The sequence below is a fragment of the Gossypium arboreum genome, chromosome 2 (assembly GCF_025698485.1).
Source record: "Gossypium arboreum isolate Shixiya-1 chromosome 2, ASM2569848v2, whole genome shotgun sequence".
Taxonomy (NCBI): Eukaryota; Viridiplantae; Streptophyta; class Magnoliopsida; order Malvales; family Malvaceae; genus Gossypium; species Gossypium arboreum.
In genome coordinates this window covers 3,936,905-3,958,993 of record NC_069071.1, presented here as the reverse complement: position 1 = coordinate 3,958,993, position 22,089 = coordinate 3,936,905, and the positions used below count along the sequence as shown (strand labels likewise).

Genomic DNA, 22,089 nt, shown 5'->3' with positions numbered 1-22,089 from the left:
GCTACCATGTAACCCGCCCATAAGTGAACTCGGACTCAACTCAACGAGCTCGGGCGTTCGCATCCATAAGTGAACTCGGACTCAACTCAACGAGTTCGGATGCCTAGTTACATCTCACGAACTCGGACTCAACTCAACGAGTTCGGACGCTCGCATCCATAAGTGAACTCGGACTCAACTCAACGAGTTCGGATGCCCAAATATCCCAGTGACATGTCACTTGTATCCTAATCCATTCCTAAGGTTCAACGGACCTTTTCCCAATCATGTGTCTCAACCATCTTCTACGGAATGCCGATACCGATACTCGGTAGTATTTCATATTTTCCAAGTATATCACATAATTTGACATATTATCAAACAATTATCACAAGTATAATATTTCATAATAATTATCATATCATTTAAAAAACATTAAAATATTTAAAATAATAACTATGTTACCAACATTTACATATGAACTTACCTCGTATGCGAAAATGGCTATTTTACCATTTCGTCCACAACTTGGTATTTTCCCCATTTTAGCCCAATTTCAGTTTTCCTTGCTCTATCATTTAAAATATAGTCTAATTAGGACTCACATTATTCAAATTGACCCAAAATCATATTTTGGAAAAATTACAATTTTGCCCTAAACTTTTGCATATTTACACTTTTGCCCCAAAGCTCGTAAATTAAAATTTAGCCTATTTTCTTATGTTTTATGACATGCTGATCATTTTTCCTTCTATGGCAACATCAAATTCTCACTCTAACATGTACTTATGACTATTAGGTATTTTTACCGATTAAGCCCTTTTGCTTGTTTTCACTTAAAACCGAGTAGTACAAGTTGTCTAACATAATTTAAAACCTCATATTCTATCATAAAACACCAAAATACACAAATTTCACCTATGGGTATTTTTCCAAATATAAACCCTAGGTTAAATTATTGCTAGCATAAGCTAAATCGAGCTACGGACTCCAAAAACGTAAAAATCATTAAAACGAGGCTAGAACGGACTTACAATCGAGCTTGAAGCTTGAAAACCATAGCCATGGTTTCTCCTTGCTATATTCGGCCATGGGGTTGAAGATGAGCAAAATTGGCTTTTAATTTTGTATTTTAATTCATTTTACCCTAAATGACCAAAATGCCCTTACTACTAAACTTTCCAAAATTCCTTCCATGTCCTAATTTTGTCCATAGACTTAGAAATTGGTAAAATTACTCTTTAAGGACCTCTAATTAATAATCTAATTCAATTTTATGCAAAATACTTCTAGAACACAAGTTTTGCAATTTATTCAATTTAGTCCCAAATTTCAAATTAAGCACTTTATGCATAAAATTTCTTCACGAAATTTTCACACAATCATGCAATCATATCATAGACCTTAAAATAATCATAAAATAATTATTTCTATCTCGGATTTTGTGGTCACGAAACCACTATTCTGACTAGGCCCAAAATCAGGATATTACATAACGTCCCTTCAAAAGCTTCAAAAGATCTGCCGGAAAATCCTATTTTTTCAGTTTTAGTTTTTAAAAAAGAAAACAATTTGAGCCCCTTTTTTTTTTCTCAACTAGCATTGAGGTCTGGTGGCCGAAATCCTCAAAGTGACTTTCCTTTTGACCGTTTCAGCTCCCAGAATCCAAATCTAGGGTCAATCTTTCCAAAAATTCATCAAAGATCGTAAAAATCCTCAAAGAACCCTTTGATTTTTGGGTTTCGAAAAACCTTTTCATCAGAAAAAGAGTCATCTTTCATCGGAGATGACGACCTCATAGCGACGGTGAACAAGTACAAAAAAGTTCTATTTTTATTCTATTTTTTGAATATAAAAAAAAAAAGGAAAATGAATCACCTTTTCCTTTTAACCTTTTTTGTTCTTCGTATTTTCTCTGTGTTCATTACAATCTGTTTATTCGGCTTTTATAGCCGGTTGATTACAAATATTGTATTTGTTTTTTTTTCTTTTTCTGTCCTGTTTCTTTTTCTTTGCAGGTGATGGTGGAGGGTCAACGACGACGACGGGAGTCGCTCCTTAGCCATTTTAGTGAAACAATGGCAGAGCGGCAGACCTCGGGGTGCAGGTGTCTTCGGGCGAAGTGCCCACTGACGTGGCAAGGAGCGGCGGCTCAAAGGGTCCAGGTTTTTTTAGTTTTCTGAAAGAGCTTAGGTTGTGGGATTTGGGTTATTTGGGCTTTTAGGGTTTTGTTTATATTCGGGCTAGTAATTGGGCTGGCATATTTTGTAAATGGACTTTTGTTTATTTTAGTTTTTTTTTAGGGTTTATGGTGGGCCAGGCAAAATTAGGTTGTTACATTTAGCAATGACCTTAATCTCTCTAAGCTCTTTCAGCTATTTTGCAACCTCAAAACCCTATTCGGAAAGCTCCAAAAATATCAGGGCTATACCCCACCTTTCAATGTTGAGGGTTAATTTTAAACCAAATTGAAATAATTCACAATGTTGAGGGCTAATTTTTCAAAACTATGGCTAAATTGACATAATATATAAGATTGAATACTAAATTTGTTATTATACTAATTTTTAAGTTGCCACATCATATTCTGAAATTAGACCCGATCATGGGTCGACCCACCAAATAAAGCCTAAAGACTCATGTAAAAAGTATGAGGGTTTGGATAAAAATATAAGCCCAAAAAATGAGATAATATTTTTTTGGCCCGAACTTGACTCGACCCGAATTTGCCTAATTTTTTTCACTGTTATTTTGCTACTATTTTCTTGCTATTTGCTGCCATTTTGATATTGTTTTGCTTCTAGTTTGCTATTATATTGTTACTATTTTGTTGTTATTGTTTGAATATTGTATAACTCTTATTTTATTATTAATTTTGTTACTATTTTAGAGATATTTGCTTGCTAAGTTGTAACTATCTTAGTGTTGTTTAAGTATAAAGATATTTTTCATGTATTTTTAATTTGTTAGAAAACATTTATTTTAGTGTTTTTGGTGTATTTGATGTGTTATATTATTAAATTTTTATATAAAATTATATAATTTTTTAATATAGTTAGGCTAGGATTGGACAAAATTTTAGGCCAATTTTTCAAGTCGAGCTTGAACTTAAAATTTTGTATTAACTCAACCCATGATTAGGACTAATTGGATTGTTAGCTATACTTAACGGAAAATGACCAAAAAAACAAACCTAACTAATTTAGTGACCAATTTTTAAAAAAATTATAATTTGGTGACTAAAAAAACCTAAGCCATAATTGGGAAACCTGTGGTGTAGTTTACCCAACATTTATTACTCCACCCATAATCTATAATCCCGCCATGGCCCAAGTTTTAACGAGCGAAATTGGTGGATGCCGACTTGTGCTTCTTAGCCCAAAGCCCCAAACCAAATTCACCAAAAATTATTTTTTTTTATGACGTTGCACAATATTAAAGCACCATGTCATTATTTATGTTGATCAAAATATAATTTTTGGATCATGAGACACGATAGGATAATGCCACATTATCACATCGATTAATATAAAAAAAATTGTTAATTTTCAAGATTATTATGAAAAAAAAAGGTTTTAGGACTAAATTGAGAAACTTATAAAGTTCAAGAGCTAAATATTAATTTATCTTTTTTTTATCAAGAGTAAAGTAAAAACTAAAAAAGGGCTTGTAAGTTGTAACCTCAATCTGATACCCAATAATAAGTATTTAAGTTTAAATTTTAAGGCAACACAAAATTATTTATCGCTTTTTAAAGATTTTAAAAATCAGATTGGTAGTGGAACTGTTTCTGGTTAAATAAATCACTAAAAATTTATAAAAATTAAGAAAATCGGTTCAACTGTCCTATTCAATCATTTTTTCTTGGTACAATCAATCTGTACTGGTTCTCAAGTCAACCAATCTACTACCTTTTTTTCGAACTGATACTTCAGTCGATTCTCGATTTGACTCAACTAGTCCGATTCAAACAATCATGCAATTTTCCTTTCTATTAGTCTATGAATTATTTGAAATTTTGTTATGTAACTTGTGAAAGATAGGTATATATCCCGTTTAATTTTTAGTTGAGACTAAATAAGATTATATAAATTCTCGTGATTAGTTTGGTGATCAAGGGATGTTCACTTATAGAATTCATCTAGGTTTGAGCTTTCAGAAAAGCAAGTTATAGGCATTTATTTAGATAACCTCCCTTGAATTCAATATGTAGCGTATGTGGTGTTAGTATATCCTAATTATATTGTCACATCCATTGATTATAAATATTACATTAAATAATTAATTCAAACAAAGTGATTAAATATTTCAGATAAATGACATTTAAAAGATTTTATTAGCTTAACAATGGCATGTTTTTAATTTCTTTTTCTAAAAGATATGTTTGATGTTTTGACATACTTTTCTACAGGTAATAATTTTAGGATATATACATATCATTATTTTATTTCTTAAGTAATCTTAAAAAGAAATTGATATATGTCTTTTTTAATATTTATTTTAGGGTAATAAAGCTTTTTCTATTTGAAGCCAAAGTTTTCTAGGTCAAAAAGTTTGAAAAATAAATAAATTAAAACCATTCAAATAAAATTTTCCGACCATATAGTAAATCAACTCTGGATTCAATGATAAGGTTGAGGTTTTAAGAATTTTGAGATTGGTGTTCAAGTCCTACCCAGATGTGTATGTTTTCTTTTCTAAATTTATGTCCGCTATAGTTAATTTGTTGTTAAATTAATTATTCAATTCAATAATTGTAAAATTCAATAATTGTAAAATTCTTTATTCTGATTGTAGTTGTAAAAAATAGTGAACTACACCATTAGTCATTAAATTACAGATAAGTTGTTATTTTGTTACTAAACTATTCAAAAGTTTTCATCTAAGTCACTGGATTGTTAAAATCAATGTTATATGGCTTTCTCTCTTCGCAGTGCTTGTACCATTCAAAAACTCTATTTCCTCTTCTTCTACAATTCAATTTTTTTTTCACGAAATAACTTTGGATGTCACAAATTTGTAAACCAAAATTCAAAGAACATTTTTTTTTTCTAATCTCCAACACAGACCGTCAGATCAACTTGAATCTAAGGTCTGTTCTTCTACTTGTCCATGGGTACTGATCTACCGTACCAATTGTCAAATCGTCGTTTGGAACTCACTGGTGGAACTATAAGAAGAAAAAAAACTTAACCACCCAATGATTTAAATAAAAACTTTTGAATAATTCAGTGACTAAATTTAACTTCTTTTAATTAAGTACCAAAACAAAAACTTACTCATAAATTAGCGATTTATATTATATACCTTAGAAAAAATAAAGTATATTATTATAATGATGAGAAAGTTGCATCACACTTGCATGATGGTTATGTCACTCTCTTTTAAAAGTATACTAAATTCAAGCCATTATTTTAATGTTCTGAATGATCTCATCACATTTTTCACCCATATTTGCTGATTTAATCATGTAATTTACTACAAAACAAAGTTGAGAAAAAGAACCCCTCTTGGTTGATGCATTTTTCATTAAAAAAAAGTGTAATTTCGTACATTTAATTTTGGAATTTTAACATTTACAATTGCTTTTATTCTTCATCTACAATTTATTCTATAATATCTTATTAGATCTATAGCACATATATTAAATATTCATTGAGCCACATGATGTCGTTTAATTTGGGTACTAAACTGAATATTAAAACCAAACACAAGTATCAAATCTGAAAAAGAAAAATACTCAGATACTAAATTAAACATTAAAACCAAACAATCTCATTATAAATTCTGAAAATATTTGAACTTTTTAAGATAATATCTATAACTACCCATAGTCCATTCTCAACTTATATATAGGAGAATAATGCGCATGAGCATATTCAAATCCATATCCCCCTACATTGACAACAATGTTTATGTCAATCGAGCTAAGACAGTTTGACTGTATTAGAATTGGAATGTAGTTTATCTTATTATTTACACTAATCTATTGCTTATTTAATTTTCTTTATAGTGGGGACATTGTAGTCCTTTCATTAGAACTAATTCAATGGATATTAATTAAGTTTTTCTTTTCTTTCTATTTTTTGGGGGTAAAATCATTTTTATTGCCTGGTGTGCCTGTTCCAGTCTTGGCAAGGCAAGTGTTGGGGGACCATCTAAATTATATTCACACATAATTTAGTTTCTCATTGAATGATGGCAAAGATATATATATATATATATATATATATAATACTTGATAACTCTTTGTAATTTTAGAATTTAATTTTTACTTTTTATATTTTAAAATTTATGTTCAAATTAACACTGATAAAATTATTTTATTGAATTCAAATTCATTATAACGTCAATTTTTAATTACATTGATATCAAACTAGTATTTTTTTTTTTATTTCAAAATGTGATACCAATAAAATTTAATAAAAAATTAATATTAATAATTCCATTTAAATTTTAGAATTCCAAATTTGTAAACTAGCTACAACATTTTTTATTCCCCAATCAGGCTAATGGTTGTCATGTGCTTGATGGGGTCCCAATGTTAATGAGCTCTCTTGTTTGTTGTTTTTCCAATTTGTTGGGTCCATGTTTTACCATTCTTAGTGCAAGAAAATTTGGGTTAGGTTTGAACGACTTTGAGTTTCTCCTTGGTTTACTTCTTTTACAAGTTATGCAGAAACATGGACATTTCAATGATAGTTCCACACAATAATTTAAAAATTGCCCAAATATATATATATATATATATATATATGAAAACAATCAAAACATTAATAATAATATAGATGTTTGCAATCCTGTTAACAAGATTGGATATTGTAAAGAATGCATAAAAGTAATTTTCAAAGAGCTTAATTAGTCATGGTCATGTATTTTTTCCCCCTTTAGCTTGTCCTTGTCTTGGCAAGAGAAATAATACCTTGAATGAGCCCAAATAGGAAGAGATGCTTTATTATATCAAAGGGTTAATTCATCAAATGTTATCAAATTATGACATATTTTGAATTAGTTTCTAACTTCAAAATGTTCTAATTCAGCCCTTAAGGCTTTAGTATCGTATCAATCAGATTCTTCGTCATTGGTTTATGCGTTAAATGTTAGCTCAAATTTGAGATGGAGTATATCTATTCTAAAACAAGTGAATTAAATTGTGAAGGTTAAAATATGTCTAGAGTCTTATACTCTTTGTACAATTGGAATCCAATTCCTCTATTATTATTTTAAGGAATTTAATCTTCTATTTTTCGGATTTAAAAATATAAGTCTAATTGTTAACATTTAAAATTCTATTTTAAATTTAGGTTCATTATGGTGTCTTCTATTTTTTCTACATAGCTACTAAATGATTTTTTATTTAAAAACGTCACACAAATAAACTTAACAAAATAATTTTAATAGTGTTTAACATTTAGACCAAAATTTGAAATTTCTAAAGTAAAGAGATTACATGTCTAGAAATAAAAATAGAGGGACGAACTTCTAAATATGAGAAGATTATAGGGACTAAAAGCAAAATTTAATCAATTGTAAACGCCTATGTTTTTATTGCATGGATAGCTATCTATAACATCCCGAATTTTGGGGATAAAATTTTTGAGCTTTGTAGTTAAAGTCAGTGAGTAGGTTGTGCTATTGGGTTTAGTTGCGTGTTTAAGTGATAGAATGGGCTTATTGGTTTGGTGGTTAGTATTGTGTTAGTAGTGTGTTAGTGTGTTTTTGGGTCTCGGGTTTGAGTCTTTAAGAGTGTTTTGAGGGACCATTTTTTTTTTGTTTTAAAGATTTAGATAATTAATTTCTTTACTTAGTGTTTATTTTATTATTTTTATTTTTATTTTATTTTTCTCTTCTTTTCTTTCTAGACGTTCTCGTCTTCCCCTTTCTTTGTTTTCTTTTTTGTTCTTTCTTCTTTTCTTTTTTGAAAAAGGTTGTGTTGTGGTTTTTAGAGAACTTGTGGTTTTTAGAGAACTTTGGTTTCTTGGTCATCGAGTCGAGTTCTAGACGTCTCTACTCGCGAATCAGGTGTGGGTTCAAACTCTTTAATTTCAATTTGTTATCTCAATTGTGTGGAACTTGACATGTTCTAAGTGTTTTGGTGAATGTGTGGTAGGTTTTGCTTCTAAGTTTCGTAAAACTTGGTTTTGTATGGCATGTTCTGATCTATTAGATTTTAGGGGGCGTTTGGTGTGTGAATTCACAGTTTGCAGGATGTTTCGAGGTGGTTTCGGGACCATATAAGCGACCACACGGGCGTGTTCTGGTTCACATGGCCGTGTAGAATTAAGGATTAGGGTTTTTGGACGAAAATTCATGCCACACGGTCGTGTGGCTGATTTGGGGAAATTAGTCAATTTTCACACGGTCTTGTCTGGTTGGTACACGGGCGTGTGAGACCCTTACACGGCCGTATCTATCCTAAACCCTATTTTAGCACAATTGGACAGAGAATTACATGACCTATTCACACGACCATGTCCGTGGCTTACATGGGCGTGTGCCTCCTCTCACACAGGCATGTTGACCCCCTACACGGCCTAGGCATTTCCACATGACCGTGTGGCCCTAAGTTACCAATTTAGTTTTGTGTATGCTTTTGATATGAAAATGTGTCTGTATGTTCCGACCTTTGGCTAAGCTTTAGTGAGGGTAGTTAAGACTCTGATCTGGTCTCCGACTTATGTATTATTTGTGATTGATGTGCACGATATCTAAATCTGAATCCGGTTAGCTGGGTGTGTACATGTCTGTATCTGTTTTACTTTCTGTTGATGTGTTCACTATTTCTGTGTGGTTGTAAGCCTGCATGCATTTGCATAAAGTAATTTTTAGGTTGGTTATGAAGAGAAGGAAGATTTATTCTAATCTAATCTGGCAGTTTTAACTGCAACATATCTGTATAGCGGTTTACCGCAATGTACTGTACGGTATATACATCAACTTTGCTGCGTATTATTATTTGAGTGGCTTAGTCCGCGTACATAGTGTGTAGGGTTGGATGGGCCTTTCGAGGTCCTATGTGGTGTGTTTGGTTGGATGAGCTTATACAGCTCTTTTGGGGTGTGATTGGGAGACAGAGAGGTGTGTTGGTTGGATGAGTGGTTTTTGTTACTTGACTGCATTCATACGCATCTGTTTAAGTAACTGGGTGTAAAATTATTTGACTGTATTTTGTTTGACTGAATAACATTTGTGACTGAGTGTTTGTGTATGGCATAGTGTGCTTGAATTGTTACATTTTGTTGGGATGTTGGTTCTGAGTTTACTTTCTGATTCTGTGGATCTCTATAAGTAGTTTCGCTATCAAATTAATTTTTTTAATTTTGTTATTAGTCACGTGTCAAACTCACACTGAGCTCGTGTAGCTCACCCTCTTAGTGTTTTCCTCTTTCAAGTACATTTACGTGTTCTGATGCTAGGTGGTATGCGGAGGTCTCGGACAGTCACGATTAAAAACAGGCTTTAATATTGTTATTATAACTTTTGAGATTATAATTAAACAGTTTGTGTTGAAAGTACTATTTGAAAACTGTTGTACGAAATTTGGTGTTATAAGCTCACAAGTGTCGTGGGGACTGCATCTTCTTTTAAAATATCAGGATTTATAACTGAGAGTTTTTACACAACTTAAATACTATTATGTTTTTCGGCTTATTAAACTAAAATTTTCCTATGATCACTTCAGTGATCAATGTGACCTCCGAGATTCGGCTTAAACTTCTAGGCCGGGTTTTGGGGCGTTACACTATCCATGATTTTTTTTAAATGCAACGTACGCAAGCTATTCATGTGATAAATATACAAGTTTACAATTTGAATAATATATTTTAAAATTTTGAAACCAATTTGAAATCCAAAATGTTCAATATAATTAAGAGTTAAATCACTATTTGGAGCTTGAACTTGACAACTTTTCCCACATTAAGGCTTGAAGTTTTTTTGGGTCCAAGTCAGGTCTTGGACTTGGCAATTGATCCCACACTGGGATCTGAACTAGGCAACCAATCCCACATTAGGTCTAAAACTTTTTTGTATCAAAGTTACTCTTTAAGCTTGGTAGTTGTTCCCACAAGGCTTGAATTAGGTAATTATTCCCACATTGGGGCTTAAACTTTTTTATGTCGAAGTTACTCCTTAAACTTGACAATTGTTCCCACATTGAGGCCTGAGCTTTAGGGTTTTCAATGACTAACTTGGACCAAAGAAAAAAGTTCAAGCCCTAATGTGAGAACAATTGCCAAGCTCAGGGTTTAATTTGGACAAAAAAACGTTCTAGGCCCTAATGTAAGAACAATTACCAAGTCCAAAGTAGACATGTTCATGGGTTGGGCTACCCACCGAAGCTTGAAGGCCCACCCAAAATTTGGGAGGATTTGGGCAAAAATATTTGCCTAAAAAATAGGTTTCAATAAAAAAATTAGGCCCGTTTAAAATATGGGTTAGGCTCAGGGTTGAACATTCAAGGCCCAAGTTTGGCCCGACTCATTTTAAGTTTATAATACTTTATATTGTGTTATTTTTATATATATTATATAATTCGAACACATTAAAAAATAAACCTATACTAAATATATAATATTACTCTAATGTAAATATTAAAATAATATTATGATGACTATAAAAATTCAATAAATAAAAATGTATAAAATTATTAAATGTTAAGATAAAATAATTTAGATTTTTTTTAAATAATGATATGGGCGGTTAGTCTTTTGCAAATATGGACAGATTTGGGTAAAATTTTATGTCCAGATTTTAGGTTGGGCCGGGCTTAACAAACATAAAGTATGTTAATATTATGCTTAGACACGGTCCATGAGCATCTCTATTCCAAAGTTTGACTTAGACAAAAAAATACAGACCCTAATATAAAAAAAAAATCAAATTCAAATCCTAAAATGTGAATTAACCCTAATAAGAACAAATGATTTTTTTCCTGCCGACGAACTTTAAATGGTAGCATTGCAATTAGTTTGATAGAGGGCAAATTCCGTTCTTGTCTTGAAGAAAGGCAACAAATCACATGCTATTGATATGATTGTAGGTTGATGATTTCTCATTTAAGCAACATGGCGTGACCTGTTCCTTCCAATTTCCTTTTGACTTTTATGGTGTAAAATCTTGTACATAAATGGGAATATGACTAAGTTTGGTCGTAAGTCATTTTAGTCTTCAATTATGTTTTGCTTTTTTATCTTAAGTACCCACTTGTCTCCAAGGTCGGCTCTTTTCCCCCATTGATCCCACTTTTAAGTCACGGATGAGTCAGGGTCATCTCTTTGTTTAACCAATAATAATCATAACTCATGACCTAGTGTTAAAAGTCTAATCTTTTTAACAACTTTTTCAATGATATGATCTTTTGATTCATTGAATTATACTTGTAATACAAATCTACATATAATTTGAGAAAAGTGTTATTTCATATTACATTTGTTTACAGATTAAATAATTTATTTAAATCTGAAAATTTATTCGATGATTTGAATAGTTTGCATATCAAGCTTGAAAAATAAATTCTATAAAAAATTTAACTGGGTTAAGCTTAGATTTTAATATTCAAAATTGAGTTTAGCTCAATGATCATTTGTTCAAATTTGAAAGCTTATAATATATTAGACGTGAAAATGGATAAGAGTTGATATTATACTCTAATGTTTAAAATTCGAGTTCAATTCGATCGATTTTCAAGTTTATATATATGAAAATTAAATATGCTCAATGGTAAAAAAATGTTAAACTGTTTATATTTAGATATTTAATAATTAAATGAATATATAATTATTAAATATGAACAAAAACAATACATTAATAATAAGAAAATAGTGAACTTTTAAGTTAGTTTTAACAAAATTTATAGTTAATAATTCTAACTAAACTGAGCTCATATAACTATATATGTATAATATTAATAGCATATATTGATTAAACTCGTTCTCGTCTATGAACATCCTTTACATAATACAAATTAAAGTGATATATATATATCGAAATACTTATGTGGATAATAATAAAATGAGTAAATTATATCCAAGACACTAAATTATTAGTAAGTTTATGTTTTAGTCATTTAATTTCAAAAAGTTATAAATTGGTCGATGAATTATTCGAAACTTTTTATTTAAGTCACTGAGTTGTTAAAATCGTTATTGTATAACTTTCTTTATTTGTGCCGCTTACACCAATCAGAAGCTCTCATTCTCTACTTATCGATGGATACTGGTTCACCGTACCAATCAATGAATCATTGCTCAAAACTTACTAGATGAACTTTTGTTAAAAAAACTCAATACCTCAACAACTTAAATAAAAAATATTCAAATAATTTAGGGATTATTTTTCTAATTTACAAGATCCATTATTGAAAAGTTGAACCGTAGTCCAAAAGAAAAGGTAGAGAATTCATCATTTGGCTTGGCAATTAGCATCCTTTTTTTCTTTTTCCTTACAAGCACATATATATATAAAACAAATTAAATACACTGATTAATTTGATCTTGACAAGGTCTTCTACTTTTTCTATTTTCTTTTTCTTTAATAAATTATTGTTATTATTGAAAATGAAAGATGGAAAATCTTTGATTGATTGGTGAAAGAGACCAAAAGAGTTGCACTCAAAGGTAATCCCATAATTGGAGGGTGACAGACAGTGTCTCATTTAATACAAAACAACACGTAATATGCTTTGTTGTTGTATTAAAAACAAAACCCCCAGCTTAGTTAGTATCAAACCTTAATTGACTAATAATAAATACAAAAATAAATAATACCATATCCAATCTTTGATATATGTATAAAGAAATATGCTTCATGGACCGACAAATTAGCCAACTCACGACACATGTCATTTGATGTTCCATTTTTTCGTGTATAAATTACGTTGGCACACACGTAAGCCAAATAATCTAAATCATGGAAGAGAGGAAATGAAATTGACAAATTCTCCATTAACTGTTAACGATTTAATTCTATATTGTATAACTGCCAAATATGTTTTCCCACTTGTTTCAAACTGCCAAATAGAGTAGAAATAAAGTTAAGATATAGTGTGATAGTTCACGTTGATGTAATATTATTTATTTTATATGTTATATGAATTTTTATGCGAATTATTATATTTAAAATTTAATGTTAAACTTTTATAATTTTGTCTAAAATCAATAAAGATCCTTTTTGCAAAAGATGATTATATTCAATGTTTGAAGTTCAAAAAGTGTTTGATGATGAAAGGGATGACGATCATGATGATAGATGGGGAAGAAGATGAGCAATGAGAGAGGCAGAGTAAGTTTCCCGGAAAGCTACCCTAATTATTTTCCAGGAAAGTGCTGTGATTTAGGGCATCAAATTAAAAAAGAAATAATGATAATAACAGTTTTGTAGTAGTAGAATTTGACAAGGAAAAGCTTGTGATTCATTAATAATGTTACTGTCGAGTGTGAACAGTGGACAGCAATCATGATAGCGTGCCTGTAACGGTTACATGCATTTAACTAGTTAACTCCAACAGATATTTTTAAGTGTAAGTTTACGATAATTTAAATTTTAAAAGTTATAAATTAGTCATTTAATTATTTAAAATTTGTTTTAAATTATAGACTGTTAAAATTATTATTGTATGATACTTTTTTTATTTATATTGATGGATATTGATCTACTATACTGATCGTCGAATCGTCACTTGAAGCTCGCTAGCCGGACTTTAAAGAAAAAAACTTAACAGCCCAATGACTTAAATAAAAACTTTCAAATAGTTTTAGTGAACATTTGTTTCTTTTTGAAATTTAATAGTCAAAACATAAATTTATTAATAATTTAATGACCTAGGTTGCAGTTTGCCCATATTCTTTTTAGCTTTGAGGTAATTATAAATTAGGAATAGGAAAAGTTTTTTCAACATTAAATCCCTTAATGCCCAATCTAATAAATGTCGGTAAACTGAGATCAGATTCCTTTTATGGTAAAGTGGAATATGTAACTTTTTCTAGTTGAGATTTTGGAATTTTGATAAAAAGAGGGTCTATTTGAGAATTGGAGTGTCTTTTTAGGGGTCCATTAGTAATAAAAATGTCTCATGTGCCATGGGGAAAATCTCCATTATAATGATTGTGAAAAAAGGGGTTGAGTCATTGGGACATCAGGTGGATGCATGACCCATCAGAAAAAAAAAAAAAACCTCTACATTTATAGGGTAAATTGTACTAAATGTCATTAAATTATTAGTAAGTTTATGTTTTGGTTATTCAACTTCAAAAAGTTACAGAATGATCACTAAACTTTCAAAAGATTTTATTTAAGTCATTGAGGTGTTAAAATCAATATTGTATGACATTTTCTATTCGCACCACCTGTACTAATAAAAAACTCCCATTTCATGAAATAGCTTTAAACGTCATGAATCTATATCAAAATCCAAACAACTTTCTTTTTTGTTCTCCAACACTATAAGGTATGTTATTCTAATTAACAATGTGTACTAATCCCACCATATCATTCATCGAATTGTAGCTTAGAACTCACTAGCTAGACTTTTTTTAAAAAAAAAAAACTTAATAGCCTAGTGAATTAAATAAAATTTTTGTATAGTTCATTGATTTAAAAGAAAACTTTTAAATAGTTCAATGATTATTTTGTAACTTCTTAAAATTAAATGATCAAAACATAAATTTACTAATATCTACTTACCTTAGGTGCAATTTACGCAAAAATATATAACAACAATCAAAATGTAGTTATAAAGTCGTTTTTTATTTCACTGACAATATAAAATAATTAATTTATTGTGCCTTTTCGCTTTTCAAGTGAATTATCCCTTCGTTTCTTTGTCTACACGTTTCTACACCATTTTTTTGTCTTTTTGGTAGAATTCTAATTTTGATCCTCTGTTATCCTTAAGGATTTAAATTTATATTTAATTTGATGTAATTTTATTTTTAATTTTTATAACGTTTGGTAGTTAATTTAAATAATTAACATTGTTAATTATTTTAATTAAAATATATATCTGAATTTTTTCTTAAAAACTAAACGCTCAGTCCAATTTATCTTACTCATGGAATTAATGTTTTTCTTTAGTTTACGTCAATATTTTTATCTAAATAATTAACGATGTTAATTATTTGAATTAATTAATGATGTATTAAAAGTCTAAGATTTATATCTCAAATTAAATAATAGAATGCTCATAATTATAATGGTCGGTATTTGGTACATCGACAATATACTTTTTTCACTAGTAATCTTGAAAAATTGACATGTATTTTTTAAAATATTTTACTATATCTCTATAAAGCATTTGTCAACCTTGACCCAATTTATAAAATCTAAAATTCCACAGACAATGTATCGAATATTATTCAAATTTATAATTTAAATTTTCTTTACCCACTTTTTTTTGGCTTTCTAATTTTATTCATATAAATTTTGATATAATCATATAATTATAAAAATATATTTATATGGGTTCTACTTTTCTATTAAATTAGAGACAAATAAACATGATCTAACCTCCTTAGCCACACACTTTTCCTTTCTCACTTAAATCATAATTTAAGTTTATTCATAAAATTAGATTCTGTAAAAATGTGATCAGCGTGATATAATTTTAAAATGTTACTTTATTAATCGTTATATTTTTTATGGAATTTAAGTTTAATGATTAAGATATGCTTAATTGTCAAATTTAAGTATCAAAATAGATAAAAAGAAGTATGTCTAATTAGGTAAAAGTACCATGAAGTCTTTGTATTAAAAGTTGGATTGCATTTTAAATTCTTTACTTAAATAAATTGGCAAAATTAGCCACTATACATTAGATCAAAGAGTAAACTAGCTATTTTGTTAAAAATTTCATCTATTTCTACTATTAAAATTGATTTTTATATATCAGCATGAGGTATACGTAACGTGTAACTGATTATTGTGTTAACCATTTTAATTTTTTAAATAAAAAGTACAATACGTAATCTAACTCTTACCACCTAATTAACCAAATTCATAGGGGAAAAATCTTCTTCTTTATTTGAAACACCAAAAAAGGTGGAAACCATTTACACCATGGAAATGGAATGACCCTTTCATTTTGTTTTCATGATATTTTATACTATGCCAAATAAAGACTATATATATTACTATGACATTTGTGTTAAGCATGTATGTAAGAAGAAGTTTCAAAGCAAGTGTATTTGTACCCCCAAAATGTTTGAAAAATGTTTGAAAAGATAGTCAATTAATGTGAACATAATTATTATTTATCTTTAAATATTTTAAAATAAAAGAAAAGAAAAATCAAACCAAAGTTGTCATCATCAAATAATCTTCTTATCTTTTCCTTTTTATATATTCATTGTTCCAACCATAGCCATGTAATTAAAATAAGAGGGCAAAATTTTGATATAAACAAGTATACACCATTAAATAAAAGAATCAATAATAAATACAAACATAATCCCTTCATACATACAACTACTATATCTTATATTATTTACAAACGTGTTGTAATTATACTTTTTTGTTTTTCTGTTTCTACAAATTAAAATAATTGACTAATTAATTAATTCACTACAAAGCCCTTGTTGGGGTCTCTTCAACATGCTGCAGAAGGATTGGTTAAGGGATTATTATAGAAATGGTGAGTCTTGGAAGCCAATGAAAATAGGTTCTTGGAATTCCCATCGCCGTCGCTAACTCCGCCGGCGGCGGCGGTTCTTTCACAAGACGGACATATGGTGAGGGTAGCCGCTTGCATGTGAAACGGATGAGCTGCTAATTTCAGTGCTTTGAGTTCTTGAACTTCTTTTTGTAGTCTCCTGTTTTCATCTGTTAATGTCTCGTAACATTTTTTTAAAAACTCACAGTCCACTTCAGTTTGCTTCAGCTTTGTCCTGTCCAAAGATAAAAAAAAAAAACCCAATGATTTGGAGCTGATAATATCAACAAATTACAAAACCCAGATTGTGTTTTGTTTGTTTTACCTTGCTCTCCTGTTTTGAAACCATACTTCAACTTGTCTAGGTTTCAAGTTTAATTGCCTTGCTAATGCTTGTTTTTGCTTCTGTCACCATAAAACACAGTAACAAAACATCAATTCTATGTATATGTATGTATATATATATATATATGTATGAAATTGAATGAAAGCTTACGGGATTGAGAGTGCTGTGTTGTTTAAAGCTTTCTTCAAGAAGGGAAGATTGTTCTTTAGAGAGACGAAGTTTCTTTCTTCCATTAACAGTACCTTCTTCATCTTCATCACTGCTAAGTTCTCGTTCCCTTTTGGGTTTATTACCACTTGAAAACGAAGAAACACCGCTAAGAGGCGAAGCTGGTTTCACGCCACCGGCGACGCCTGAGAGAGCCAACGTCAACGACGGTTCATCGTTTGGTTCAAGCTTGAGAAAAGATGGGTTTTTGTTGTAGGGTTTGGATGGTGTTTGTAGGGTTGATGAGAAGCCTAAACTAAGAACAAGGCCTGTATTACATGAATCATCAACACCCATCAAGCTGATTTTTTTTTTTTTTGGTTTCAACAATGGAGTTTTTTGATATAATGAAGGAAAGAGAAGGGTGGAATGAATCGTATTGATTTTTGATATAATGATATATCATTGTTCTTATTCTCTCCCTGTGTATATATATATACACACAAAGGTTGACCATTTGAAAGGCTATGATTATGATATTCTCTCAATATAATTAAAAAATAAAAAAAGTAAAATTTCCTGTTGAAACTATTAGCAATGGGGGGGAACACATCAAGAGAATGATTCTTCAGCACTTGTCCACTTGTTCAACACCAATAGTTTAAAATTAAAAAAAAATTGATTTAGGTTAAATTTTGCTATTAATCCATGTATTTTCATTTGGTCATTTTCAATTTTTATAGTTTTAAAATTTTGATATTTTAGACTTGGCTAAACGGTAGTTATTAAATTCAATAAGTTAAGTTTTATTACTTTTAAAATTTGATGCGGGAAACATATTATCATATGTGTAACGTTATATCGATTGTTATTTTTATATGTTACTCGAAAAAAAAGTAGGTAATACATTTAATGACTGTTGTTTGCATTAAGATTGAAATTTCGAAATTCAAAAAATATAGTGACTAAGAATGATTCATTTGGAGAACATTAACTAAACCTATAACTTTACGTATAATACAAAACTAATAACAAAATTTATTTAATCAAACACATTTAACTATTACTGTCTAATTGAGATTAAAATTTTAAAATAGGAAAAGTACAAACACTAAATTCATAATTTTCATAAAGTATAGGGTTTTTTTAATAATAGAATTTGACTATTATTTTTCATGTCCATGAATTTACAAATTTTTAATTCATAAATAATGCTTGGGTTGGATGCCAAGCAATTTCATCCAACACTAATTATAAAAAGAAAAATCAAATGAATCATTGGGTGTGTTTTGATAACTTCATATGACCCTCTTTTTGGGTTTAATTCAAATAAATACTATCCAAACCTAAAACTATATAATAAAGATAAAGATATAATTAATTGGAACAACAACTGAGACATAAAAAATTATGGGAATTTTGTTGTCATTCTGGGATTTTAATGGTGTCCCCCTGGACCAGCCAATTTTGTATTTCAAAAAGGTGTGTGGTGCCATTGGTTCCACGATATATGATGGGCTAGTTTTATCCTATAGTTTAGTATTTATTTATTTTCTAATTAATTAAAATTTGCACGAGCCGATCAAAATTGAAAACTTGGATTAATTTTATTGTTATTAATCAAATTGAAATGTAGGGTGTTCGATTAGTCAAATTGGTTCGTGCAAATGATTATGAAATTGGGATTGGGTTGAACTTGGTGTGTGCCTGTGTGTACGGACGGTGACCACACAAAAACATGTATTATGGAAACAGTGGAATCGGCCAAACCCCAATAACCCAATCGTATGTTTAATCTTCACCTCTAAGATATTGAGTGGAGAGAAGGATAAGTCAACTTTTAAACTTGTCGTTTGCTTGAAATTTCTCACTTAATTTTTTCCCATAAATTAAGGAGAGAATTTGAAAGTTATTCATGCAAATATAAATATGGTGAGACTTGAATTTAAATATTTAATATTCAAGGTTTGTATCTTAATTGATAATATCGACGTCCTATTGGTAACTATTTATTAATGTTAAGTTAAACTAATATCGGTAACGAGACTTTGGTATCTTTTATAAAGGTCAATGGTGCTTTAAGTGTTTAGGTTAAGTCTCACCATGTGTCATACCATATGTATGGTTCTCCCCTTCAATTTTTCTAGACTTTAATAAGGAGCAAAGCCTAAATAAAAATTACTTTTGGAGGCCATGAATATAAATTTTTGGAGGGATCAAAATGTAATTTTTACAATTATACTGATATGACATAATAATTTAAAGCATCAAATGACAAATCTACCATCTTTGGGGGCAAGGCCACTACTTACCCACCTTGCCTTCACCCCGACTTCAAATTTTTGTACAACCTATAATTATAGTTGCTCAAACATATATTTTTCATGCTTGTATTATCTCTACTATAATAAAACCTTTGATTAAGTTGATATCATTTGTTAATCGGGTCCCAACTTAGTTGAGAAATTACAAAAAACTTATACTTTTTACAAAATAAATTATATTATAGCGATTAAATTTGTCTTTTATATTTTTATAAATCAGTAAAAATTAGAAGCAAAGAGATTTGAACCAAAAACATTATAAATATCAAATCTTCAACTTTACCATTTCAACTAAAGCACCAGTTAAATTTTATATAAACATTTAATAAATATAATTGTTACATAATTTTTCACCCATATCACAAATATCTCATAATTATAAAATTCTTTTAAAAATAAATTAATATTAGACTGATCAATGGAATTATTCATAAAAAAATTATTTGATCCAAGGGCATAATTAGGGGTCGGCAAAGGTCTCGGTCTTCCCTTAAAACAGAAAATTTTTCATTTAAGCTTTTAAAATTTAGAATTAATAAAAGTAAAATTACACTTTGCCCTCTAAAAATAATAAAAGTTTGATTTAATCTTTTAAAAATTTCAAAGATATAAACTATTAAAATAGTAAAATTATATTTTTACTATCGCAAAAATTATTATTTAATTTTGACCCTAAAAGAATTTCGACTTCATCTCTGATTCGATCTAAATATTATATGGGATTGATCTTGTGAATAAACCCAAACTTCTTTATAATTTGGAAAAAAAATAGAAGAGTATTCTTTAGGTGTGTAAAATTGGTTCTAGAAAAGAAGAATTAAAAGAGAAATATTCTTATTCAATGAATGGAAAAATGAATTGAGTAAATTATTTTATTATTATTTTTAAAAAAGTATGTTAGACTTCATAAAGGCAGCATTATAATTTGTTAATAATTTTTTTATGGAATATTCATAGGGATTAATGCTCACTTTAATGTTCAATCAGGAGAGAGCATAATTAACACATAAACGTGTCTTTAATTAAATAATTAATGTGTCAAAACATGGATTCTACTTTATTATACCATTATAATAAAATATATAATAACTTAATTCAAGTTCAACTGGAAATTTAACTCGATAAATTCTTTATATATATTTTTATAGATCATATTTGGGGTTTTTTTCTTCTGCTCCTTGACTAAAATACCCTCTCTCTCCACCTCTATTATTGTTAATATCGTGTATTAACAGACTTCATTTATTATTTTGTAATTTTAATATTAAATCATATTATTTTTGAAGTAAATAATAAATATATTAAAATCTACTAGGTAATATTGTAATATTATTTTTGATTTTTTTCATCCTGTGATTAAAATAATAAGTCAACAATAATTATAATTAATAAAAAGAAAATGGCCAAAAATAATAATAATAGAAAGGGAAAAAAGGAGCTGATGGCTGAATACCAAAAGGCAAAAAGTGATCAGATTATGAGCCATTAATTTTGGACCTAACTAGATAGACATTGACTTGGAGTAGTTGAAGAAAAAAAGCACCAAATATTTATTTTTATCATAATTTATTAATTAATCCACTAAATAAATCATTTTTATTAGAAATATGCATACTTTTGAGAAAAGTAAAATACTGTAAAGGAAAAAGAGTAGTTATGAGTACTTTTTCTTGGAAAAGAGTGGTGTTTTTTTTTTAAATTAAAAATAGTTTTTATTATGAAGGGTAAATTAATCAATATTGTTTAGTTTAAAAAGTTACAAAATGATCATTTAATTATTTAAAAATTTTCATTTAAGTCACTGAGCTATTAAAATTGTTCTTATATGACATTTTATGTTTGCATTGTTTACACCAATCGAAACTTCTCTTCCCTTTCTTTTCTACGATTCAACTTTTTTTTTTATAAAAGAACTTTGAATGTCATGAATTTACAAACTAAAATCCAAATAGTTTTGTTCTCTAATGTCTAACATTGATCATCAGATTGATTTAGATCTAAAGTATCTTCTTCTACTGGTTGATGGGGATCGTCAAATTGTCACTTAGAGCTCGTTAAACGATTTGAAAGTGACCAAATATAAATTTACTAATAATTTAATATTTTTGGGTATAGTTTAGCCTATTAAGATATAATCATAACAAAATTTAAGGGCTATAAATTTTTAAAAAAATATTATATATAATTGAATTTAACTTTTTTATATTTTTCTAATAAAGAATGTGGTGAAACCTAATTCAAATGACGTGTGTTATAAGGGGTGAGATTTTAAGAGACATGTAGGGCACACAAATGATTTGGTATGATGTGCATTTGATTCCGTGCTGAGTTTCAAACATGATAAACAAGGTTAAATTCTGCATATCATCCTTGTACTATGAGATAGTTGCAGATTTAGTACTTATACTTCAAATTAGTCCTTATATTTGTTTATTTTTAAGGTAAACTATACCGAGTGTCACTTAACTATTAGTAAGCTTACATATTGGTCACTCAACTTTAAAAAGTAACAAAACAATCACTAAACTATTAGAAAGTTTTTGTTTAAAACATTAGATTGTTAAGTTTTTTTTTTTTTCATTTGAATTCCAACTGGCAAGCTCCAAGTATCGATTTGACGATCAATATGGTGGAACAATATCAATCGA

At 29.1% G+C, this 22,089-nt stretch overlaps 1 protein-coding gene across 1 annotated transcript; it reads right to left on the bottom strand.

Annotated features, from left to right (window-relative positions):
• Positions 1-16,363: 16,363 nt before the first annotated feature.
• On the bottom strand, positions 16,364-17,619 carry LOC108469215 (homeobox-leucine zipper protein HAT22-like). The gene is made up of 3 exons (XM_017770109.2): positions 17,121-17,619; positions 16,950-17,029; positions 16,364-16,859 (listed from the first exon to the last, which is right to left on the bottom strand). Exons 1-3 carry the CDS (start codon positions 17,472-17,474, stop codon positions 16,562-16,564), a joined length of 732 nt encoding a protein of 243 aa, XP_017625598.1. The 5' UTR covers positions 17,475-17,619; the 3' UTR covers positions 16,364-16,561.
• Between the last annotated feature and the right edge of the window lie 4,470 nt (positions 17,620-22,089).

Coding starts and splice junctions, on each gene's coding strand:
- LOC108469215 (XM_017770109.2), bottom strand. CDS start 17,474: ATGGGTGTTGATGATTCATGTAATACAGGCCTTGTTCTTAGTTTAGGC. Junction 17,030..17,120: donor AACACAGCACTCTCAATCCC/GTAAGCTTTCAT, acceptor TTATGGTGACAG/AAGCAAAAACAAGCATTAGC. Junction 16,860..16,949: donor TTTCAAAACAGGAGAGCAAG/GTAAAACAAACA, acceptor ATCTTTGGACAG/GACAAAGCTGAAGCAAACTG.